The 25,547-nt window shown below is 49.2% G+C and overlaps 2 protein-coding genes across 5 annotated transcripts in view; both read right to left on the bottom strand.

Annotated features, from left to right (window-relative positions):
• acyp2 (acylphosphatase 2, muscle type) overlaps positions 1 to 783 on the bottom strand; it is a 37,909-nt gene extending 37,126 nt beyond the window's left edge. For both annotated transcript variants that reach the window (XM_086044345.1, XM_086044344.1), the window contains exon 1: positions 1 to 783. This exon is cut by the window's left edge and continues 168 nt beyond it. The gene's annotated coding sequence lies outside the window, so the exon portion shown is untranslated.
• A 144-nt stretch (positions 784 to 927) lies between these two features.
• On the bottom strand, positions 928 to 24,387 carry slc30a6 (solute carrier family 30 member 6). Of its 3 annotated transcripts, none has more exons than XM_086044338.1 (15): positions 23,876 to 24,387; positions 23,317 to 23,360; positions 22,750 to 22,836; positions 20,981 to 21,065; positions 15,777 to 15,819; positions 15,487 to 15,552; positions 13,207 to 13,287; positions 10,436 to 10,471; positions 9,017 to 9,111; positions 6,066 to 6,114; positions 4,133 to 4,252; positions 3,924 to 4,026; positions 3,641 to 3,688; positions 3,496 to 3,564; positions 928 to 2,497 (listed from the first exon to the last, which is right to left on the bottom strand). In XM_086044338.1, exons 1-15 carry the CDS (start codon positions 24,051 to 24,053, stop codon positions 1,967 to 1,969), a joined length of 1,635 nt encoding a protein of 544 aa, XP_085900464.1. In that variant the 5' UTR covers positions 24,054 to 24,387; the 3' UTR covers positions 928 to 1,966. The 3 variants fall into 3 exon arrangements, with proteins under 3 accessions (XP_085900464.1, XP_085900467.1, XP_085900466.1); XM_086044341.1 differs by having other exon boundaries at positions 23,937 to 24,059; XM_086044340.1 differs by having other exon boundaries at positions 23,317 to 23,451; positions 23,876 to 24,025.
• Between the last annotated feature and the right edge of the window lie 1,160 nt (positions 24,388 to 25,547).

Here is a 25,547-nt window from a genome sequence, read left to right as displayed (position 1 = left end):
TCCGACGTCGCTTTCAAACGAGGCTTCCTTCGGTCTTCAGCACACCAGGAAAGCTGTTAGTCCGTCGTCAAGTGTTTTACCTTTGCGATCGTGGGAGGCCTTGCTGACTTGCTGCACTCCCTAGCAGAGCGACGGTTCACTATATTTCGGCCGGCTAAATATGACAAAAAGTCAGAGAGAACGCAGCGACAAAGTACGTCGTGTGTTTTGCGTTGTACAACAGCCCGCGTCCCGGCGTCCGACCGCCTCCATCATGGCGGCTATCCCGGAAGTGATGACGCGCCTATCACCAGCCTCGTTCTCAAGGCAATGGAACTTTGGCATTGAAATGTAGGACAGCAAAACGTCTTGGATGAATAAATAAATACATCCAAATTAGATGAAATCAAAAAGACTTTTTTTTTTTTGGAACAATCAACAAGTATTAATACACACACCACATCCAGTACTATCTGTAGTGGCAGAGTAAAAGCTTGTCTTATTTCCTTACTTTCCTCCTTTCCCCCCTGAACAATTTATCACAACTTTACTATTTTAAAAATTCTGTCAGGAACGTTACAGGACTGTGCACGTTTGACTGTATATAAATATTTAATATTAATGCTTCAAAGAATAAATCACTTACTATTATTTACTTAGGAAAACAAAAATGCAACCAGCGCGGTAAAGAGATCAATAATGAATCATCAATTCAAAAGGATGAAACTCAAAACATTGAACATCAAATATTAAAACGGCAAAATGTGTTGCTTTCGTTGTATTTTTGTATGAAATTTGTACCGGCCTGTTCGGGTCTGCGTCAGTGACCTTCGAGTGGCCCAACACTGTTACGCAGTGACCCCGGGCCATCGAGCCACTGTTCATGAAGAACCCTGAACATACACGCAAAAAAGATACAGTATATATCAAATGCACAAACTAAAGAAGCATAATAGAAAATACTTTTATGAAATCATTAGTGTTCCACTCCTGCCACCCATCCCTGAAATGAGCACAGACTACACACACATACAGTGTGCAAATGAACACACCCCGGAAGTGAACACACGATGAGGATAAATGCAGAAAAGTGAATTTGAACTCATCTGAAAAGCAAACCATGCCATTAAATGTTGTGTCACAGATGTAGTTCACCCTTTCAAAATGATGGGCTGCTTAGAATACACAGTTTGAGAATCCATTTGAGTCGAAAGACGACTGAAGTGGGTACTGGCGCCTCCTCCTGGCAGACGACACATGACACTATGGGAAAGCATGCTCCTAACGTGGACGAACACAACCACGTGACAATAACATGACAATACAAAAGCAGATGTCAGAGCTATCTTCCCTGGAAACAATAGGTGGAAAAGTGTTTTTCTTCCTATTGCAACGCCCGATTAATTGAAAAAACAAAAAATTGGACAAATCATGTGATATTTGCAAAAAATGTTTGTTGCGGCCCTCAAATATAGTTAAGTATTGTTGTGTAAAGACAATACATGTCAGCCGTATAAAGGCATTTGTGGTCCATCTGGCAGCGAAACCAAAAACAAGTGTTTTCAGTAACCCAGCCCCTGTTTACAAAACCATCTGAAGGGCGCCACGCAACCATACATTTGTATTTCCCTGTGAAAATACAAAAAAAGTGGCAAAACAAAGCACATGACAATCGATCACATGACGATACGGAATCGTGCGACATCATTACGAAAGCACATATTGATATGGAATGCGTGACGATGGGGAAGGACGCAAATAACAAATAACATGTCGATGAGATGGCGCTTTAAATAATGTTGACTACTTCTTGCGAGGAATGCTTTCTACTTGCAAAAGTAATGGCAATTTACAGTAATGACAATGAAGTCCCCTTGAAAATCAACAGGAAAACATTTTTTACAACAAACCTCTGCAGAATGGGAGAGTTCAGATTGGTCCATCAGGGCGCATAATTTGGCATGTACTGTCCATCCATAATCCATAATCATTTGGGGGCGTAATGTCTGTGGTGATGGGCGGAGCTCCCCAAAGTTCTGTAGTCGGCCCCCCCGAGGCCGTATCCGCCTCCCAGTCCTGGCACGTGGAGGCCCAGGGGGGCGCCGGAGGGGCGCGGTAAACCAGGCGCCCCGGAGTAGGCCAGGCCCCGGTATGGCCCGTGGCCGTGCTGGTGCCGGTGAGCGGTCGCCGGGAGCAGCACGGGCTGAGCGTTCCGGCCCGGCGTGTCGAAGGCGAACTCGGGCGGCGGGCTGCTCGGCTTGGAGGGCGTCGACGTCAGCGGGTCCGAGTCCGGCGGCGCCGGGGGCAGAGAGGAGAGGGCGGCGAAACCCTCGGGGGCTCCGCCCAGAGGCGGGCCGGTCGAGGTCGAGAGCGCCCCCGTCAGAAGGGGCCGCGTCCAATCGTCTTTGAAGATCTGCACGGTCAGCGTGGCCACCAGAGGGAGCAGACGATTGGTCACGTGCGCCAGGACCAGCTGCTCGTTGGCGTCGCGGCGGATGCGCACGTGGGCCGAGCCCGCCTGAAGAGACAGCGGCCGTGCAACGTTAGCCACGCTACAAAAAATAACACGCTCTTGCGAACCGACGACCTAAAACCCATTCACTGCTCGCGCCACCTTGTTCCATGGCATCGTGTTACATGGGGCCGCTTACACGTTGTCACGAGACGTCACAGCTCGTTACACGTCATCATGTGTTACATGTCAACCGCCATCGTGTGTTTACCTGCGGTCACACGTCCAGGTTATTATGCTACCTTGTCACATCACATAGTTGCACGTCATGTGTGGCGTCACGTGTTCAAGGTTGCATGATTTGTCACGTCACGCTGTTTCGGGTCGTCACGTCACACATTGTGCAATGTTATCTTACATGTTGAGCTTGAACGAATCCTTCCAGTTGCGCTGTTTTTCTTGAAAGGAAAACATGAATGTCTCTTTTCAAATCAACTCAACTAAAAGCATCAAGCCTTCTCTGTCCCCGGGGGGGCATCAGGCGCGCACTCAGGGGTCAAATGAGTTTGGACAGATGCTCTGTTAGCAGTCGCCCAACAAGCAACCGTTTGTGTACACACGCTGACATCAAAAACACCAACACACAGACACACAGCAAGCACCACACGAGCCTGTGTCTCACACACGCAGGGGAGGGTGCGCCACCCGCAGGCCGCTGGAAGTATCCAAGATGAAGCGGTTGAGCTGCAGAAATATTCCAAATACACATGGAAACAAACGTACACGTGTGGTGGAGACAAAAAACGTTTTTCACTGTCAGATGACGACGCGCGAAATCCCAGCACCCAGCTGGCAACGAGCAACCAACACATATACCGCAACTCTACACCCTTGAAAAATATCACCGGAGAAGCTCAGGAGATTGAAACTAGAAGAAACTGTTGGGGGGGGGGGGGGCGATTCCCCCGCCCCCGCAAAAAAAACCCCCACTTTGGTGTACAAAAGCAAATGAACAAAAAGATTTTGCTCCAACAAGACAACTAAACCAAAAAAGCAGAACGTACCAGAGATCCGAAGCCCAGCGTCCAAAAATGTTCGTTGCGAACTTCCAGCACGCCGTCAAGCGTCGACACCTGATTGGAGGGAAAGCAAGCGGTGAGCCAATCAAATCTCTTGATCGATTACTGCGGGCGCGCGGGTGTAACCGACCTCTCGGAGCAGCTTGTCTAACTGACCAATGACGTGAGAGGGCGTGGTCTGCAGGGAGGAAGTCACGTCAGCGCGCACAACACCAAGTCAGGGAGAAGACTAATCAAGTCAAAATTTTGAAGCGGAAACAGTAAAACTAGCATGTTTTATTTTTTGGGCATCCATTTTTACCACAAGAAATGTCAACAGGGCTGCGTTGACTTTTCTTCTATCCAGTAGGGGTAAACAGAAAGCAAGTGTCTTGTGGTGACTAGATGTGCTGTAGTAGTGCTAGTTGTGTTACCTGCAGCAGCACTTTTCCGCTGTAAACGCTCATGGGATACATGGTGCCAAAGGTCATGAGGGCGATGGCCACCGCCGACGCCGTGTCCACGCTGTTGTAGTCGCTACGCGCACACACGCGCACACACACACACACGCACGCACGCACACACTTGAGGTGACCAAAGCTCTAGTGGCCACGAGACGGCGCCGTGTCCGGCCAGCACCTACTTGATCTCGATGAGCATGTAGGTGACGCAGAGCGACAGCGCCCCCGCCAGGTTGATCAGGACGAACGGATTCATGCGAGGCAGCAAGACGCTGCTCAGACCTGGAATCATGCCGCACAAACTACACAAGCACACACACAAACACGAGTCGGTTTGGAGGGACAGCTTCTTGGGTCTCGTGAAGAGGCGCGCACACAGATGAGCCACCAAGTGGCAGCCGTTTTCCAAGTAGACTTACTTGGCCATTCCGACCCTTTTCCAGCATTTGTGACACGCAAACAAAGAGCAAAAAAGTTGCTTTCTCGCTTTTTCTCTTTTGGAGTAAACGGCAGTTAGAACAGAAGCCGCGTTCAGCCAAAACGGTGCTTTGCCAACCGACAAGGAGGCGCTTCAAGCGGCCTCGCCGGGTTGAGCTAACAAACGATTCTTGGGAATCAAATGACTTGAAGCGCCTCTATCAATTGCCCTCTCTTGCGTTGGTGAATGAATGTCTATTGACAAAAATACCGCTGGTCAAGTCCGTCGTTCAGCAACAGTCGTTGGCAAAGCCAGCTGCTTTCAAACAAAACGCAAGCGACCGCAAATAATGTAACGCATGCCGGACTTCAGGCTTGTGTGTCACGCTGACATGCGTTTATGTAAGCCAGCCAGCCAGCCAGCCAGCCAGCCAGCCAGCCCGCCCGCCAGCCAGCCAGCCCGCCAGCCCGCCAGCCCGCCAGCTCCCAGACACCGGCAAGGTGAATTGGGGGTAGGGGGTGGGGGGTGAGACAGCACAGCACAGCGCACACAGATCCACACATTCAGAGCCACACACATTGTTGGTGAGCTGCCGGTTGTAAGACCTTTCGAATGCCGGCAGCACGTGACCCATACTGCGCACATGCGGTGCACCAAGTAGGCTGGCATGTCCTGCTCACTTGGCCTCACTCAGCCAATCGCAGCTCACCAACTGCTCACTGTGTGTGTGTGTGTGTATGTGTGTCGCAGTTCACCCGCAGAGATGGGGGGGGGGGTCGGACAAGCACTAATATTGCTGGCGACAATGAAGTGACGGCGTGAGGAAAGACAATCTGAAGGAGATGCCGACGCGGACCCGCTGAAAGCTGATTATACTCGAGTTCAGACATCACATGAGCAATTCATGCAACGCGTCAACATGTGCTTGGCGGGACGGGTGGCTGATTCACAGATAGACAATACAAAGTAACGTCACTCTCCTGTGAAAAACACTCGTCCATTTTTTTTTTTACAATTTTCTTATTTTTACATGAATGGTGTTACTGCGTTACATCGCATTCACGTGAACATTTTTTGGGGAAATTCCAAAATTGGACAGAAGTGTTTTTCACAGGACAGCGACAAAAGGCAGGCAGATTGAGGGACACACACTGAGTGAGATAGAAAAAGAGCTATATGGAGCTCAAGAGACAAACAGTAAATCCAAAAGAGAGCGAGCGAGTGAGCGAGCGAGCGAGCGCTCCACACACCATGGCCTCCATACTGATTGGCAGCCCTGATGTGTTCCAAGCCGTCAAATTGAATTGCAGAAGCTTCCTCTCGTCGTGAAAATGGCAGACGTGCTTGACCAGAAGCAGACTCAAGCCCCTCCCCCGTGGCCATGTCCGACCCCAGACCTCAACCCCATTGACGAGCCAGCTCAAGAGGGAGGGAGCACTTTCTTCCCGCTGAATGAGCGCACTTGTGCATTTTTCTTTTCATTTTTGGTGCGACACACCTGAATTTGGTCGGGGCTAAAGAGCGCATCTTATTGCGATCAATTGTGGAGGTCAGAGGACAGTAAAGGTGACAGATAAACGGACGGGGCGGCATCGGCCGATCGAGTTAGGCGCCGTCGACTGTTGTGACCGCGTGACACGCTGGTCGATGGACTCGACAAAGAGCAGGAGGAGGACGGGAGAAAACCAAGTCGTCACCTTCTGCTCAGATCGGCCACGTGCTCCTGAAGCCAACTGCTGCTGGCCGCTGCAAAACAAACAAAGGCACACACAAGCGTCGGGTCAGCACGATTTGGAGCTACGCTTGCTCCAAAGGATTCATCCCTTTCCCTTTTTTTTGCTTCTCAATCTTGGAAGTGGGAGAACACACAAAATGCGCGTAGGAAGAGCGACAGCTGGAGCAGGCAAGTCTTCCAGGAGGGTTTCACCTTTTTCGAGAGCAACAGTCGTCATTGTTGGGCAAGGTGAACACGTTACCCGCCTTCAAGTGAACGTTGTCAAGCAGCTCCGCAATTGGGCCAATCAACAGCACAGACTTGCCACTGAGGCAGATCATCAATGCTAGCTAGCATTGGCTAGCATGAGTCTGTTGCCACGGCAATGTCATTTGACAAAGCGGCAAAAAGCATAGAGGTCCGTCTGTGAGGACTGGCAAAGGTCAAAGGTTGAAAGGGGGGGGGGCACCAGGACAGACCACAGGTGAGGTGGCTTTTTTACTCGGATGGAGATCTCTTCTTTTACGCTTCGCGCAAACCAGCGCTCCTCCCTTTCTGCACGTTGTTGTCCTGAAAGGAATTCACCACTCGTTATGGAGATGATAGCCAACCCTACTGACGGCCACAAATGAAAAGACGCAGCAGCCGCAGGAGCCGCAGGAAGAAAAAAAACAAAAACATTTGCCATGTCTGTCACTTGGGCGCCGCCTCACCTTTAATCTTTGTCCCTTCAAGGCCTGTTCTGCTTGCTCAATCTGTGTGTGTGTGTGAGGTTGGTGGGGGTGAAAGGGCGGCGGCGGGGATGGGGGGGTTGTGTTTGTTTTGCCAGGACAACTAAGTCCAAACAAACATTTGAATGGAGTGACTTATTTATGATGTGTGTGAACAAGGAGAGCGCTGGCCCAGTGTGTGTTGGCACGTCCCTTCAGCTCGCTCGCCCTCATACACTCAACCTATTACCAACCCCCACCCCCCACCCCCACCCCCCCGGCTACCGCCGCCCCCCCGGCACAAAACATCCCCACTGTCTGGAACATGGTTGCATAACACACTTTTAGTCTCGCCCCATCTGAGGGAAAGCGAGAGAGCGAGGTTTCATCCCCCTCCCATCCCAAAATGTCAGATGTTAAGTGATGTTGAGACTGCTCACAACGCAAGAGTAGACAGCTGAGACGCACACACGCGCGCGCACACCACACACGCGCTGACCTCATTCATGAGTACATGTTCAGTGTGACTCCACGGAGGAACGGGAAGAATGGTGAGGTCAGAAAGTGAAAAGAGGAGATGAGGAATCTTCAAGGGAAGCGTAAAGTGCAAATATGCAAATGAAAATGTCTTGCAAACAGTGCAAAATGTTACCAAGAATGAACCATTCAAAAAAACGGCAAGTGTAAAACAATGAGGCTCAAAACGGTAAAGCCAGTTTTTGCGTATTTGCCGAGTGTGCCGAAGCCACGCCCCCACCCCGACTGTCAATCAAATGCCACTACTCGAAAATGCCGCCCACACACAACTACTGCACGTGTGGGAGCCGCAAAAACAGATCCGCTTAAAGCCTCCGGTGACTGGAATATCTCCCACTGGGTCGTCGCGGGGCTTTTCCCTGCTGCGACGACGAGGCGCTCGCTCTAAAGCGGTCATGCCAGCACAAAGCCTCAGTCCACACACGGTTATAAGGTCAGACTTTTCAATATATAAATATATATTTAAAAAAAAAAAAATGCTCGGGGCACTTGACATCAGGCAGGCATCTTGTTGGGCAACTAAGGGGTCCGTGGGAAGATGTGGCGGCTTTGGTCGCAACACTTCTTTTTCCTCTTTCATCGAAGCGCGTGCGCTTTGTGGTGAAGATAACGGACAAAAATCGAACGTGCACCACGATGTGGACTGAGCAAAGTGAAGTTTATCACCGACAGCGTTTGTAATTGGTCAACAGCAAATGTTTACGTGGATTTGTACTGTTTTAAAAGTGTGTTCAAATTGTCTCACCCAGTGCTGAAAGGACACTTTAAAGACTCTGCTCTTTCATCTGGAACCGCTTCAAACGCGAAAGCGCATGTAGGAAAGATTTTGTTGCTTTGTTCAGATTGTATTCGTGTTTGATGTCATGTGTTGTGTGGAAAGCACGTTTTTCATTCCAGCTGCAGCTTTTGTCAAGGCGCAACGTAAATAAAGATGAGTAGGTTTGATGCAGGATTGGTTTTCGACTGAACCGATGCACTTGAATCCAAGGTTGGATTTTCCTCTTTTTGGTTCGACATTATTTGAAACAAATACAGAATTCATTAGAGGCTAAAGAACACGTTAGCCGGGGGTGCCAATACTTATGGAGGCTAGCGTATCTCCACAATTCAGTGCAACGTAGTTGTCGGTCTTTGCACGCATCTTCAAATGTGGAACGTGTGGAGAACAAAATCTCGGCAGTCACCGTACAGGGTGTTTCAAAAAAAAAAAAAAAAAAAGGGAAAACAATTTCTGTTCATCTAATTGTGTTTAAATGAATAGTACCCACAAAGGAAAGGTTAGGCCAGGACAAAAGGAATCCGCAAAGAAGGACACATGTGGTGAGAGAATGACAGAAATGGAGCAAAGGAATTGAAAGGAGGGCGTGAGGGAAGGAGACAAGGAAGCAGGAGGCCAGTGTGCTAGCAGATGAAGCTAAGCTAAAGGTCTGAAGAGATTACCATGTCAAAAGAATGTGCGATCAAACATTTGTTGACACGACGATATTATTAGGACGGCGGAACCTTTCAACCTCTGCGACATCGTGTCTACTACCATCATCATCATCATCATCACCACCACCACAAACATAATCCAGCACAAAGACAAAAACCAAATTGTTGTGCTTCCCTCGTGAGGCTGAGGATTATTATTATTATTATTAAACACGCACGTGCGCGTGCACCCGCACGACGAGTGTTGACGTACCTTGTGAAACGCAGGCGAAGGGTTTGTTGCGTACGGACATGAGAGTCAGCAGGTTGAAGAAGAGAGCCACAAACGTGCCCACCAGCAAGCGGCCGCTAAACACGCACGCAAGCACACACACACACACACACACACGCGCACAAAGACAACTTTGAGCACATCCGTGCGTGGCAATGTTTGTATTCATTGTATCCATCAATTGAAAGCTCAAAGTACATCCTTGCTGGTGTGCATCGTTTCCACTAACAACAAGGCTGCAAACCGGGAGCAGCAAGTTGACATTAGCCGAGTGTTGCCAACTGAGTAAATTGCTCACTCTATTGGGAACTTTTCCACCCCTCAAGCGACACTTTTTGTTCAAAAAGTGACTCGTCAGTTCAATTCCCACAAGGAAAAACATAGCCGCACATTTTACAATTGTTGAACATTTTAAGTTTGAATGTATTTAGGATAGTATTTACCTATATGTTTTAAGCAAAGACTTTTTTTTTTTTCAAGAGGAAGGACTCGTTTTCATCTTATTTGTAAAGAGAAAGCACTTGTGTTGCTGCATTTGGAATGAGACTGTGAAGTGAGCTCATTCCCTGCTCCCAAATCACAACGAGCGCGGAGGCTTTTTAGTCGACGACATAAAACTTCCAGCTTCGAGTCTCATCTGGCCCAACGATTTCCGCTTGGCAGCGTCTCTTGAGCGTTCGGGTCGAATTTTGCAAACAAAGACACGGATGCGTGCGCGCCTTTGTGTCGGGCTTGTACAACGGAGGCTTGCGTCCGAAAGGTAGGCGCCAACGCTGCCAACCGGTGACGAGGACGCGTGGGCCAAACTTGGTCTTTTGTTCCAAGTTGCCATCAAGTTGCTCGCCTCTTCTAACTGTTGTCATCGCTCTCTGCGCTAGAAAAGATTAGAGGCGGTGGCGGCGGCGGCTTTGAGACGCTAAAACTCAGCGAGCCTTAAACCTGTCTCCTGTGACCAGATTACAGCCCCAGCCCACCCCCCAGCCCTCGCGGCGACGTGATTGGACAGTGTGAGAGACGGACAGGTGTCCAAGTGTAGACACAAACATTGGCCCCGGTTGCTGCCCTCTAATCTCTTCTGACTGGGCTGCGTGTGTGATTGTTTGGAGCTCAAGTTTTAGGCTCCTAACTGGATTGTCCCGTGTGATTAGTGGGGCCGAGTGGGCACTTTTATCAGCGTGTGTGCGTGTAAGTGCACATGCGCACACAATTGTCAGAAGACACAAATCCCTTAAACTAACACTTGAACTCACTTTTCCAACACCGATGTATTGTATGTATCACATCGGATGATATCACAGCGCGTGACTGGTGGCATCCCCACAGAGGACTGGCCTTGGTTTTCTACCGTTTGCGTTTGTGCATGCTACGTGCGCGTGTATGCCAACGCAAGGAAATACTCACGTGTGGACTTCCGGCTGCTCCATGAAGCGCTCGATGCTGGCAAAAGACAAGAGAAGAGCACCATCAACACATTTGCAGCACCCAGGTAGCTAAGTATAATTAAGTATAATTTAACAGCTAGCATGTGGACCCGGGCTTTCCACTGGTGTGACCTCTTTAGAGTGCCTCGTTGTCAGCTATAAATGCACACATCACGCAAAAAGAGACAGACTAGCAAGGAGGAGAGGACTTTTTTTTTTTTAAGTCCAACTTGACAGCCAGCGTCTCAACATGGGCTTTGGTCTGGTGTGGCTGCTTTCGAGTGCCTCATGGGTGACTGTGAGTGCATGCGCGTCATGGCAAGAACGGCAGAAGAGCGAGGAGGGAGGATTTCTTTCTTTCTTTCTTTTGACAAGTCCCTCTGTGGACGGGTTTTGCCTTGTTGTGGCTGCTCGAGCATCTCATGGTCCTACTGTGGAAAAGCGGAGACCAGCCGGGGGGGATGTACCCCAGCCACGGGCGGCTTTAAGTGGATCAATCGTCGCAAGTCAAACAGAGGCACGAGCAAGATGCTGGATGAAGTAGCGTGCATTTTACAAGGTCGTAGTAATTCCGTTTGATTGGCGGCTGACCGTTGTTAACAATACTCTTCTCTATATGATTTTTTTAAGTTATCTGTACTGTAGAGGAATTTTAAAATAGATTTTTTTTGGTGAGAATCAGCGATTTAATCTTAAGGCCATATCACCCTGCCCTACTTGTGTGCGTGCGGGCGTGTGTGTGTGTGTGCCAGAGAATTGGAGTGACTGACACATGACATGAATAAAAGCGGACAAGGTGAGAACAAACAGGAAGTACATGAACGCAAATGCGCATCGACACCAGCAAGTCACACGCGCACGCGTGTGCGTGTCGGCGTGGACTTGTTGACGACACAAACGGCGCCTGCCTCGTCTCCATCTACTGTCGAATGTTTGAAGCAGAAAGTGTCCCGAGGTCAGACAAAGTTGGGACGACGGAACCTCCCCGATCTATAAATTCAGAATTTTAACAACGTTTGCAAGAAGAAAAACTCGCGCTAAAGGAAAAGAAGAATTGATGTAGGGAGTAAATTCAAGCAATTCAAAGTCAAAGTGGACTCTTTTTTTGTTCAACTTTCACTATCAGCGGTACTCAACTCATTTTACATGTGCATTCCAGTGAAAAGACGAGATCCCACCAATCTGCAACGCCGATCAGCTTCGCCGTCTAAACTGAGTGTTCAATGCTTGAGTATGTCAACTCCTTGATCGGCAGCCGCTTTCGAGCATTTTGACGGATGTTCCAAGAACCACAAAAGAATGTGTTCCGCGGTCCCAATATAAGCACCCGCCGAACACAAAGCGTCGATTCCTCCTCCAGCAGAAACGAAAAGTTTGTTTCTCACTTGTTCTGTTCTTTGGCAAGCAGCAGCAGATCACGGCTTGGCTTTGCCACAAAACGCCGCTTTCCGAGCAAACGCCGCCACCTACGGGGATCCGTTTGTCACGACGGGGGCCCGCTCGGCTGAAGTGGACAGACGAGGATTTGACCAACGGAGTCATCGCTGGCAGCAATCGCTCAGCTGTGCCCAGTTGACCGAAGCAAAGGTCCATGACGGCAAAAAAGCGGCCTAGTGGCTGGCGCATCTGCCTCGCAGTGCCACGCCCACCTCTGACCCTCCCGTGTCGCCTCGACATCGAGCGGCGACCGTTCCATTGTCGCTGGGCGTACTGGCCAACGCCAAGACGAGCGACCATCTGCTCGGGCGTCACGTCGCAGACTCCGCACCGGCAGGGGGCAGCGTGTCACCAGGTGGACGCTTGAGGGCAAAACAAAGCGGTTGGCCATCTCGGGCCCCCGACTGGGCGGGTCGCACGCGCACGTCGCCTCTCTTGTGTTTGTTCGCTCAGTTCTGCCAAAGGCTTTGCCTTTAACGAGCTCCCGCCCCCGACGGCCAGTCAAAGATGACAACTTTAAAGAGTCCCAGTGGGGAACAGTACACTGTGGCTACACTTAAGACTGACGAAGGGGAGCGGAGGCCGTGTGGGCGGGGGCGGGGGATGGGGGGGGTCACATGAAGGTCAGATGAACTACTGAACGCCGAGTTGTTGCCATGCGAACGGGCCACTCAAGCCTTGGTGTGGGACAGAAAGGACTCGTCAAGTTGACCGACGTCATCGCCGTCCGTCTTCAAGTCGAGGCTCAAGCCAAAACAACACCGGCAGGAAATCCAGCAGCGCCCCCACACCTGCACATTCACAACAGCGTGCGAGCAAGCAAAGTTGACGATATCCAGCGTTGGGCTCCCTATGCAGAGCACGGACCTAAAAGCCTCCCTCTGGTTCCCGAGCATCACCGACGCAGCGACGGTGACGTCGGGATGCGGCCGCGGGTTTTGTTGTACCCGGCGGGGAAAAAAAAGTGGGAGACACTCAAGTCAACCGTGCTGAGCCACAGTGCAGCTGTAATAGCAAACAGACGCGCTACCCTCTGAGGATGGGCTCCAATTGTTCGGTTTGAGGTGCCAAAGAGGGGGGGGGGGGGACCCCGCCCGCGTGGGGCACTAATGGATGAAGACAGTTGGACAAATGTTTGGTGTTGTTGTGGAAATACAAAATAATTGAAATTTTAACGAAGGAAGACAGAGTGACGGCGAGATGAACAAAGACGTGTGAGCGACTTCAAATCATCACAAGCGCCTCATGATACTTACACTCGCCGTGGGTGTGTGCGCGAGCGTGTGCGTGTGTTTGTGCGAGCCACATACACACCTTTCCTTGAGGATGAACAAGGCTCCCAGCTGGACCAGCACAGTGGAGGCAAAAACGGCCAAAACTTCCAGACGGTCAAACCTGAACAAAAGCAGGTCACATGGTCAAAAGCAGTGACAGACAAGCCCCGCCCACAGACTGATGGCAAACACACTTGCACAAACACGCAAACAAAACACACACGCGCAAAAAAAAACCCAGCCCAACAACACAAAAAGCCCCACAAATCATGCACTTAAACACAAAAGTGCACACACGCTCGCAGACAGGGAACATAAACGAAAATACACACACACACACACAAGCCTACTCACAAACTCATACACATTGATACACACGATCGCACACAGATACTTGTGCACTCACAAGTATTCAAACACACACATTGAAGACAAAAATGCGCACACACAAACATGCATAGGTAAACACAGAGTGTGACACAAAACCAGGAAGCCATCCAAACAAAAGTACACACGTGCGGGCAGGCAGGCAGACACACACACACACACACACACACACACACACACACACACACACACACACACACACACAGGGCAGCAGCTGTTGGCGACCATGTGACCTCTCCCTCCATTTATTGTCTCACTGGGACTCAGCTCAGCCTCAACTCAACCAGAGTGTACACGGACAGAACATACTACGAACATTCTGCAGGGCCTCCTTGCTTTAGGATCCTCCAAACATACAAGCTCAGGTGGCTCCCAAAAGGGCAACAACCAAAGCACTTTGCCGGATGCCGGGCCCATCAACGCAAGCAGGCACACTCACTGAGCGTCAGCTCAGGTAGCGTCAGCTCAGGTAGCGTCAGCTCACATAGCGTTAGCTCACTTACTGTTGTCCAATTGAACGCCGTACTTTCTCTTGTTCATTTGTTTGGTTTTTTTTTGCACACTGCGGTTAGCACGTCGGTCTCGCAGGTGAGGAATTGATTGTGCATTTGTATATGAACTCTCCAAATCTCCATGTGGAACTTGCATGCTCTTTCCACGCTTGCCTGCAGGGTTTGGACTGCAACATTCCAAAAATCTACGAGCATGTTAGCTTCACTCGAGACTGAGCAATTTGTATGACTGTGAATGCGATGCTGATAGCGGGTACCCATACTACTTTTCGGACTTTGACTACATTGAAATCCAGTGAACACAATGACATGGCAGTGAGCGACTACCCTTCTTATTTTTTGACACGCCGATGTGTCAAACCGCCGTCAGATTTTCTGGCGCCTTAAGCATCGGTGGCTGGTATCGGCAGGCTTCACCGATACGCCGAAATAAAGCCGGTATCGGGCCCTCGCCAACCCCTATAGGGTCACGAGCTCGTTAGCTTCAGTGAAGACTACTGACAATCGATACATTGTTTGTCTACGTGGGCATGTACATGTCTGACGACACGCTCGGGCGTACAAACAAACTGTGGGAATGTAATTGTGCCGTAACCCGTCATGCGTGTGCGCGCGCAGACTCACGCAAAGCTTTTTGGCCCGACAACGAGCCGATTAGGCGACACTTGCAGGTTAAGAGGTTGTCGGCCAAGATGACCGCCGGCCGCCATCTTGGCGGGTGGAGGCGTCGCCCTCAACTGCCGCCGCTAATCCATGTTGGCCAAACAACGCAAGCAAGCCGCAACAACATCGACTATGCACAACAAGAGCGAGCGCGAGGCATGCCCGTTGTCGATACGTATGCGACGCCGATGAGCCGCTCCGGTCGACACGCATCAAAGCACACCCATGTCCAATGCGCGCGCACACACCCGCGTATATGTATGTTAGAGGGGCTCAGTGGAGCTGAAAAGCAGATTTCCACTTGATCACCCCTCTTCCACACCTCCAGTTCAAAGTTCACCCGTCAGCTGCAAACGCACGCGGGTTCCCTCGAGTTACGAGTTTAAGTTCATTCCATAGCCATGCTCGCATCTCAAATCATCCCTCCCCCATTGAAATGAATGAAAATTGCCATTTAATCCGTTCCGGTCCCCAGAAGTCTTTTTGTGATGAATCCAATGAAAACACTTGCAAACACCTGCTTTTACTTGGGAAATCATTTTTGCAGATTTTCCAATAAATGGTATGGAGCAGACGAGTCAATGGAACACAAGCAAGTTACGCTGGTGCGTTTTCTGCATTGCCAATTTAAGATCATGTACAGAAAAAAAAAGCGATTAACGGGAAAAAATAAGTGAGAGAAGAATGGCTGATTCCAACAATTGTTAGTTGCAGCCCAAGTGCACGTAGGTGTGCGTTGCGTGCGTTTGTGGACTCACCCGAAGGAGAAGACCTGCGAGGGCTTCTTCATGCTCACCCAGGAGCTGATCAGACACGTCGCCAAACTACAGCACGCCAGAAAAGGCAGGAAAAACAATGAAAGTGGGTCAATGAAAGTGGAACAAAGAGGGACATGAAGTGGCAAAGTCAGGCCAAGTTCACGCCTCCTTCAAGCCACGTTCATCTCCAACTTTATTTTTCATGAGCCAAAGAAGCAAAGGCAAACACGCGCGCACGTGGCACAAGCGCGCCGCCACCGCCCAGGATGACCGTGTCATGATCAGCCCACCTGAAGAGCTCAAAGATGGTCAGGTAGGTGTAGGCCGTCAAAGCTGAAACACAAAATATGTTTGGTGTTATTCAAATATTCCACTACTCACCAAGATTTTTTTTAAATCGACAGTGACGCCTTGAGACAAGACTGACTCGACTAAGTTTTCCAAGATACCAGACGTTGGTCGATCGATTTTTTTGTTGTTTTTTTTTTTTTTTGCTTTGACTTGTGAGCGCAGACTTAAGATATGAGCGCCGAACTCAAATCGCTGGCCAATAAATAAGCAGGCACTTGGCAAATAGTCAACATTTGTTCCAAAAGACTTTCAAGCCAAAAGTCAAACTGCCGAAAGAAGAGGCCCCGTTTGCTTGGTGCCAACACTGGTTAGCGTCGACGTTGTGGCGCTTGAAGTCATGAAGTGAAACACAAACGGTTCAGAGACCACATGTAGACAATCAATGCAGCAGTCTTGCCAGTCATATACTCTTTATCCTCGGCGTAGAACGACTAACATTAGTGCCGTAGTGATGAGCTCATAGAGGAGCTGAGACACAAAGCCCACTGGAGTTCTTGGCGAAGAACTCAGTCCAGAACCCAAGTGGGATTCCGGATACCTCATCCAACAGTGTGCTGCCCCCATGTGGCCTCGCTGGGCAGAGGGTGCAGTGTTTCATTGATGCAACGTGACAAAAACCATTTCATTCCTTTCAATGCTGTTTATCCTTTTCAGGAAGTACATGATTGAGTGTTATTTTGCGCATTCAAATACAGGACCACAATTTTCTTTTCCTGTCATTTGCACTCATGTCAAGGGGAAACGCCGATCGGAGCATTTTGAGTTCCGAGCGCGGCCAGGGAGCAAACGGAACTCGTGTCTCGAGGCACCGCCGCCTTGGCCAGCTGCCCGCGAGCAAGCCCGAGATCCCGCCGGACGCACGTTGGCGAACAACGGGCCCGCTCGCTGACCTCATCGGCAGCCTGACGAGCGGCCAATCAGAGGGCTTGTCCTCATCAAGCCTCATTTCGCCGCTCACAATCACCTGTCTGTCTGCCTGTCTGTCTTGCCACCTGTCTGTCTTCCGGTCCAGTCCGTCTGCCTTTCCACTTGGTCGACCGCCCGCTCGGGCAGCTTGCAGTAATCGGACGCGGCGGCGGCGGCGGATGAGGAGGAGAGCAGATTAGAGCGGCTTTGTGGCGAGAGGAACATTTTGTTTCCCCAGCGCCGCCGTCCGTGTTGGCCAACCTGACAGCGCGTAATCCTGACACGGCCGGACCCACTGAGACCGCTCAATCACTCGCGCAGCCACAGACGCGCGCTCGGAGAGCGGGACGGCGAGACAGATGCGGGCCGACGCCGCTGCGACCCGGGCCAGACAGACAGACAGACGGACGGACGGGTCGCAGACAGATAGACCTGCAGTGACACCCAGAGGACAGGACAGGACAGGACAGGACAGTACACACACACACACACACACACACGCACAGTCGCCAAGCAGACAAAAGACGTCAAAAGATGACAAATATTTGCTTTCACGAGGAAAAACGACCGATGGAGAGAACAAGTGATGGATGCAGAATAATCAGGACGGCAGGCAAGAAAGAAGGAAGCATGAGGGGAGAAATATGAGCAGTCCGATGAATATTTAATGATGTGTGCACACGAGCCGCTATCGTGCGCGCGCAGAACCTTTTGGCTTTGGTTGCCGCCAGCGTCAAATGGCAAAAAAGTTGCGGGACCAAACATGACGCGGGGCAAAATATTCCCGCTTCTCCTCAACTCTGCGCCATGTAACTTTGGTGCGCAATTATTGGAGAAAAAGCGGGAAACATTTGGCGAGTGACCAATTTGTCAAGAAATATGAACGTGAGCAAATTTGGACGAAGGAGGCTTTTGCAATTTTCATGAATCGTCCGAAGCCAACTCGAAATTGTTGCAATCGCAGTCTCTGGACTGCAAATATCGGCAGCTTTCTCGACTCCTCGGTGAAAGCAAAATGACTTTCATTATGCTTGGCTTTTGCTTTTTCACAAACGCAAACATCTGCTTTGACTTTGAAAACCAATCATCTCATGATGGATTTTATGGACCAAAGCAGTAACTGAATCATCATCAATTTACATTTGTACAATTTGAAATAATGCACTGTGATTGGAGAACGGCATGGAAACTAAAAATGTTTTCCTTTTTAAATGGGATTCATAAAGTAATTAGAAAAAAAATAACAGATGAACTGATTATTAACAATCATCGGTTGCAGCCCTAGGAGGATAAATTGAGAGTTGTTATATTGTCTGTCCACATGTGTTGATGGACCATTTGTGTTCAAACATCTGTCGCTTGCTTACGCCGCCACAATTGATGCTCTTTGTTGGCGTTTTGGATTGTGTCTTAGCATGAGGCGATTTCACTGCCATCATGCAGCGAGCGCTCGGATAGCGCATTTTTCTCTCACAGGCCACTCCCCCCAAAAAAGTGTCTGGACAAAGGCCCGCGACTTAAAAAAAACACACACACAAAAAAAAAAACCCAGCTCTGAAATGGGGTCAGTCGTATCTAAAGGCATCACTGTAGTGCACAAATTAAAGTTGATCCAGCGCCTGAAAGCCATCTTTTGTTCATAATTTAGTGGCACACATTTATTACAAACCTGTGAGCGCACGCGCACGCACGCACCCTCCACACACACACGCACACGCACACACACACACACACACGATGAATCAGGAGATGCATGCGCTAACCACAGCCAATAAGTGCTTGGTGTCGTGGGTTCCGGTAAAGGGTAAACTGAGAGCAGGCACCCCAACAGGCGGGTGTACTTTGCAGACGCAAAGTCAAAGCCTCAATCGAACCCGTGATCAATTGCACACACGCCGGGATGACTGGGCTTAGCCACCATGCCCCTTATCGGCGGCATTTTACTTGCAATGCTTTTTCTGCTTCAGATTGTCCACTAAAGTGCAAACATTCAATCGACGCAAAAAGGTGGCGGGGGGCGGCAGGCGCTGCGCTAGCGTTCCCATCCGAGGAGAAACAATACGTTGCGGGCGCATCGATAAGAAAGCGTCCATTTAGCGTCCGGTATCTCCACCGTGGGATTTGAGCGGCAGCTGGCGGGGACACGTTAAACCCGCGCCGATATCAAATCAATGAAACTTGATCACGGTGACAAAAGTGCACACAATCGTTTGTTGGGGGCGGAGGAGGCTGTTGAACATACGCGCATTCGTCTTGACGCTCAAAAGCAGCTCCTTCCGCTAACTCGGGCTGCTGCTGGCAAATACAAATCGTTATTCTTTTGCCAATCAAGTTTATTGATTTTTTTTTTTTTACAATTTTTGGTCTTGGTTTTTAAATTGTGGCCTGTGCACGCGGCGGACGTGTAGCAGCCATCCCGATGCGCGCTAAACGGGGGTTGAGACTGGAGGCCGCAGACAAAGAAGAGTGGCGGCGCGCGGCCCCGCGGGAGGCGTCTCCAGCTGCGTTGTGACACACGGGGACACCCGCGGCGCACGTGAGCGGAGGCCCGACGGCGCGGCCGCACGTGCGCTGACGACAGCGAACACAACGCTCACGGGTGGACGAGTCCGGGGCAAGAAGACAAACATCGGCGCGGGCGGCGCGCGCGACTTTGCTTCGACAAGCACCGAGCGCTCGCCAAGGAAGCCAAGGCCGCGCGACCTTCGAGCGCTTCGTCCGAGCAAAACCAAATTCATTGGAACATTCGCGGAAACATCTGCACGAGCGCGCTGACGCAAAGTACGGCGCTTTCATTTCATGCAAGCGAGAACACGACGGCGAGGGGTTGGTGGGCTGCGCAACCCGTCCAACTTTTGCGGTTCCGATGCCACAATTGAAACTAACGCAGCCGTCGGTGATTTTTGGGACGGTTCAAGCGCTCGGCAGCATGTCGAATCCAGCGCTCCCTCGAGCAGTAGTCGGCCGACGGGCAGGGAGCGTACGCGAAGTTAAAGCTTCATGAGGCGGCCGAAATAAAAAGCGAGCGCACCCGGCAGCGAGAGACTCGTTGAGCGAAGTCAAGGTGAGTAGACAGAGGAGAGACATTTTGGTTTGCACTTATTCCAAAAGGAGGAGCTATTTTCTCTCAAGTTAAAATCATTTTCACAATGACTCCTTGAAGCACTTGTCAAAGAAATGAAATGACTTTTTTTTGTTTTTTTTTTGTGATGACTTTTTTGTTCCAACAATGAAAACCAATCGAAACCGTTGCTCTGGAGCCCTTTTGGAGGGAAAACGGCTTTGGCTCCAAGCTAAAAGCACGACATTGGCAAAAGTGCAAGTGTCACACGCATAGACGGCGTAGAAGCTACGCATGGCACAAAATGGCTTCTGAGTTCTTCTAGATCTGAATTTAGTATTTGCTTTGCATTTCTTGGAGCACTTCTCATGGCTTGCTTGGACGAACAATCAAAATCAAAAGTCATTTTGAATACGGCTCACTGAATCTTCATTTGAAAACCTCTTCCCAAAAATATCAAAATCTCTCTCTCTCCACCAGTGTCGAAGAAATCTCGTGTGTTGACGTGTGCGTGAGGGCGGACGCCGGTCGCCTGTTGTTGAGTGAGATGTCGGTGTCGGCCGAGGTTTGGAGGACACGCGGAGGTGAGCGACGACAAAGAGACGCCGCTAACACACAACTCAGATGTCACTAACACACACACGCAGAAGGTGTAAGTGACACAAAGAGGCAACTGTCACTGTTTGTCAGCGTGGACAAGATGGACACAAATGTGCCTAAACTGCTCACTGGCGCGCGCATGCGTGCGTGCGTGCGTGCGTGTGCAGACAAAAAGCTGCTGTCTTGTAAAAGACTGAAAGATGATCCTGTTGGTGACTGCACAATTTGATACAGGATCACGAGCCAACGCACGCACGCACACGCGCACACACCCCCACACACACACACAGTTTTGTCGGCTCATCATCAGCTTGAGTTTCAGCAACAACTCTGCTTGAGCAGCACTTTGACAAACACACACACACCCACATGGGCAAACAGGAAATGAGATCATAGGTTGTGAGTAAGCAGCAGTCTGGTCATCTGTGTGCACGCGTGCGTGAGTGAGTGAGCACGTGAATGTGTGTGTATGCATGTGTGAACGTACGTGCGTGTGAACGAGTGACTTAGTGAGTGAGTGAACATTAGCGTGCGTGTCTGTGTGTGTGTGCGTGCGTGTGTGTGTGAGATTGGTACCCATGCTGTTGGTGGAGCTGCACCAGACAAGCAGACAGGCGGTGCACAGCAGGTTGAGAAAACCAAACAGCAGGATCCTCCATGACTGCGACACACACAAAAAAAAAGTTTCACATTTGCATTCTCTCACTTCCTGTCCAACACACACACACGCACACGCACACACACACTCAGATGGTAATCAGGGCCAGACCGATTCTTCGGTCATCAGATTTCATCAGTCCTTCCCAAAAACAATCCTAATTGGCCAGAGTGTGCCGATTAAACGCCGATATATTCTTCATTTCAATTGAATCTGTGAATGCCGCCCGGCGTCTGAGTCAGTCCGGGTGACATCCTTGCGTCGTTTGTCCACAAGATGGCACTCCGACTTGGTTCAATCCGATCCGCGGCTGTGGAATGCGGGTGTGACGACGCGCCACAACGATGTGGGACGGGAGCGCGTGATGTCGGCGGACAAGAGCGGCTCTGAAATCAACCGCCTTCAAAGCTCGGGCGCAGCTTCAACGTTTTCCTCAGTGCACTGGACACACATTTCCCGAGGGAAAACTTTGTTGTTTCCGGGCAAATCTTTCAACAACAATAGACAAAAGATGTGCTCCCGTCCGTCTCAGCTGAAATCTCTCGCTGCATGTCCTGTATTGAAAATGCAACTTTGTCAAAGATCAAACATTTGGACGTGGCAAAAGCATCGCTGCGACTTCTTTTCAAGTCATCACTTCATTGACAAAGTCGAAGAAGTTTTGACATGCCATATTCTTCACCTATTTGTGACAATACATTTCCAGCGTTACGGTCAAGCAAATATCTTCATTTCATTGATCATGTTCCTCCATAATGTTGCTTATGTGAACGCGTGCGTCTACTGTTGTCTAATCCACTCCCAGCTAGTCAAACTGCCTCGTCAAATTGTTAGCCCTCAAAAAAAAAAAAAAACAAAAAAAAAAAACAATTTCTATAAAAAAATACAAATTAAAAATCGGCGCAATATTGTCAAGACAAGTAGGAAGCACAAACACACAAGAAGCACCACAACCACTGAGTGCTTTTCTGTGTCAGACGTACCAGAAACAAGTGTGTGTGTGTGTGTGTGTGTGGGGGTGTGTGCGTGCGTGTGTGTGTGTCTGTCAGATGGAGTGTGCCTCATACATTGTTGTGCTGTGAAATCCACAATTACGCTGTGTGCTGTGTTATGACAGCGCTGAGGCGTCTGCTGACAGCACTAGCCGGACACATGCGCACGCACGCACGCGCACACACAGCATGTGCCTATGTGCGCGTGCGCGCGTTTGTGGGCAAACAGAGTGGGAGCTGTGAGCAAACAGTGCCCTGCCCCCTTCTTTCACGTGTAGTCTGCCGGCAGCAACGTGCCGCCACCTTCTGGTCAGGCGCATGTACTGCGCCAGGTACAAGGGCTGGTTGACGGGCCTCTAAATAAAAGCTCAGATTTGGTTTCATCATAATTGCATTTCTTACTTGTATGTTAGTGAATACATGAATCTTTTACCATCAAAATTGCTTTAAAAAAGGTGTCAAAATGTCCTGGGGCCACATTGAAACTTTGCCATCAAGCGACAAGAACATGAGAGGAGCAGGAGAACATCAACGGAAGACTCAACGCACATCGAAATGAAATGTCAATCACGAGTCATGTGACTTTGCTGCCAATCTGGATTGCACTTCAACCAACATGTTTGACTACATTCACCAGACAAAGACAACATAATTCACTATTCAGTATCATCTCATTGACGCACACGCACACTTACCCGTCTGTCTGACGTGACCAATCTGAATTCTTGCAAAAGTTTTCCAGAAAAAGACCTGTGTGTCTTCCTGAAGGGATGAATTGTGCCCTGCCGAAGGTAAACATGACTTTATTATATGCGTGCTGCATTTCCATCCATTCCTATTGTAAGAGGTACATAAGCCCAGCAGGGAACAAGACTTGTCCTACATCGCCACCTACAGCCATGTTTGGAAAGTGTGGGCGAGCAATAACAGCAGCCAAAGAAATGATTTGGAGTGATCGGACTGGATGACGATGACGATGATGATGAAAATCATCTCCTAGTGTTAGTTTAAAAGATGCCAAACGAAAGAGAGAATGAACGTTTGGTGTAAATCATGAGATCACGCTGACGCTGAACAGAAATCCTGCAGAATTCATGAAATGTGAGATTTCAAATTGGTCACGCAATGTGGAAGCTGGTGAAAATGTCAACAATCATTTCATTTCGGGAACTTTATTGTGAAAATTCGGGAACTTGATCGTAAGTGATGCCCTTCAAGGTGCCAGCCAAATGTGAGCGAGCAATAGGACAAAGAATACTCACCAGAACGTATGTGTCATGCTTCTTCTTGTGCATTGGAGGCATTTCTGAGGACGCACACGCACGAACATCATCACAATTAGATTTCTCGGGCAGCAGCACGCCAAATTACACATTTGTGTTGTTTATTTGGAAGTGCTGCGGAGAAAAACATCGAGTTGAGGTAGAAGCTAGTCTGCTTGGCGAGTTGCCTTTGAGCAAGGCTTCGCCCTAACCACCCAAGCTCAAGTGGTGCAGTAGACAGGAAAAAAAGTTCATGCCGGGGTGCAAAACAACTTACGGGACAAAAGCAAAAGGAGAAATCGTATTTGGGCTGTTTTTTTAAATGTCATTTAAAGGCAAACATGCAGTGTACATACACGCGCATGACCCAGATAGCAATCAGCCGATTCGCTTGTGAACCTAATGAAGCGACCGGACAGTGTCGATCGTCACTTCTCCTCATTTAAAACAGTGCTAACTTTCAAATACATGTGTCAACATTGCCATTCAGTGCAAACTACGCGTAAAGGCCACAAAAGGAGTCGGCGCTGTTAGCGGGTAGCCTGTTAGCATAACAAACCGTGTTCGCTGACGTTGATGACGTCCACCGCCACCATGTCCGGTTTGTCCGGCGGGCCCACCTTTCGCTCAGTCACGCCAGACGGAACCACGTCGGGCTTGGGCCCCAACTTTCTGGGGTAAAAGTCGGCCGCATTGTGGTAGGACGGCGACGACGTGGACAGCAACAGCGAGTCCATTCTTCTTCTTCTTCTTCTTCTTCTTTTTCTTTTTCTTCTTCTTCGTCGTCGTCGTCGTCGTCGTCGTCAGTCTGGTTGCGCGCGAGGCAGACGTGAGTGCCGGATTGTTATGCTGCCCCCTGCAGCTCAATATAAAACTACTTGGACATTGACCAAATGTACGTCCGTTTGTACTAGTGTAACCCTAACAAGTTGTTCTACCTTATCGGAGGCCGTGGTATGGCGGGCTTCAATATAAAATCGAGTTCGTGCACTTCTGGGGTCTTTCTTGCCAAAACAACCGAAACGGCAGGACAATGTTTCAATACGTCCTCAACAGCCTCGCTCTCATACACGCTCTCTCTCTCTTCTTCGCTCATGAAGTGTGTCGTGCCAAACCAACTCAAAAAGGAACAAACACTTAAGCAAAATAAAAATAGATATATAATCAAAACACAACACTGCAGCATGTTAGAAAAACAATAAATACAAAATAGATATGAAATCCCAAAAATTGAAATAAAAAAATGATAATATAATTCGGCAACTATATCATGTGTTAAACTAGTATTAAGCAATCATTTAATTTAATGAATGTGTAGTGCAGCAAGGTGGACCAAGTGGTTAACACATCTTCCCCACCCTTGAATCCAGAAATGTTTACTTGCATCTCTGATTTAAAAAAAAAAGTAGTATAAAATTGTTGACCACTTATCATATTTGTAAATTGACCCATTGAAAACGTGCTTGTGTCTTGATATAGACAATCGTATAGCATTTTTGTTGACGTGCCTTCTGTTTGGCTAGGAGACGTCTCAGCATTCTGCAACGTACATTCTGATGAAAATGGAACTTGCCTACAAGTGCCTCCAGCTGCATGACCCTTCAACTCCTCAACAACCAACAACATGTAGTGCATGATCGTTATCACCCCCCCCCACCCCAGTTGTGCTGACATTACCACACAAAGGAAGTTGAAGAAATGCAATGGCTGCTTGTGCTTGGCCAAATCGCGTGCACACATTCACTTCTCCTTTTTCAAAAACATTTCACTACAGCACTGCAGCACTGTCACTTAGAGTATTTTTTCCTCTGTACTATGTACAGGCCGAAATGAGTGTTCCTCATATTTTTTATGTAGATGTAGGTTGGTGTGTATACACATGTGTATATACACATGTTACTGCGTATATCTACATAAGTTTGATTCTAAATGTTTGCCGTCAATGTTATACATTAATGGCCACATTATGCCGCCGCCCCTGTGTGACCTATATCTTTGCTACTGTAACAATGAAAATTTCCCCACTGTGGGATCAATAAAGGCATTCTTATCTTATCTTATCTTATCTTTTTAGGCAACAGCAACAAAGCAAAGACGCGAGCACACGACAGCAGCCAAAGACGCTCCCTTTCATTGACTCCCACGTCACTTATCAGGCAAGGCCCGGCCCTTTAAAGCCACACACATTGAATGTCACACACACCTCAAGTGGACAAAAAAATAACCCCTGC

Source organism: Filicampus tigris, chromosome 11, assembly GCF_054856515.1.
Source record: "Filicampus tigris isolate MCC_2025a chromosome 11, RoL_Ftig_1.0, whole genome shotgun sequence".
Taxonomy (NCBI): domain Eukaryota; kingdom Metazoa; phylum Chordata; class Actinopteri; order Syngnathiformes; family Syngnathidae; genus Filicampus; species Filicampus tigris.
Note: the sequence above shows the minus strand (reverse complement) of the source record. Positions and strands in the feature narration are given on the sequence as shown.

Excerpts from the sequence above, each read along its gene's own strand:
- slc30a6 (XM_086044338.1), bottom strand. The coding sequence starts at position 24,053 with ATGGACTCGCTGTTGCTGTCCACGTCGTCGCCGTCCTACCACAATGCG. Across the intron at positions 22,837-23,316 it reads AGCATGACACATACGTTCTG|GGCACAATTCATCCCTTCAG; the intron begins GTGAGTATTCTT and ends TACCTTCGGCAG. Across the intron at positions 10,472-13,206 it reads TTGTTCATCCTCAAGGAAAG|CATCGAGCGCTTCATGGAGC; the intron begins GTGTGTATGTGG and ends GTCTTTTGCCAG.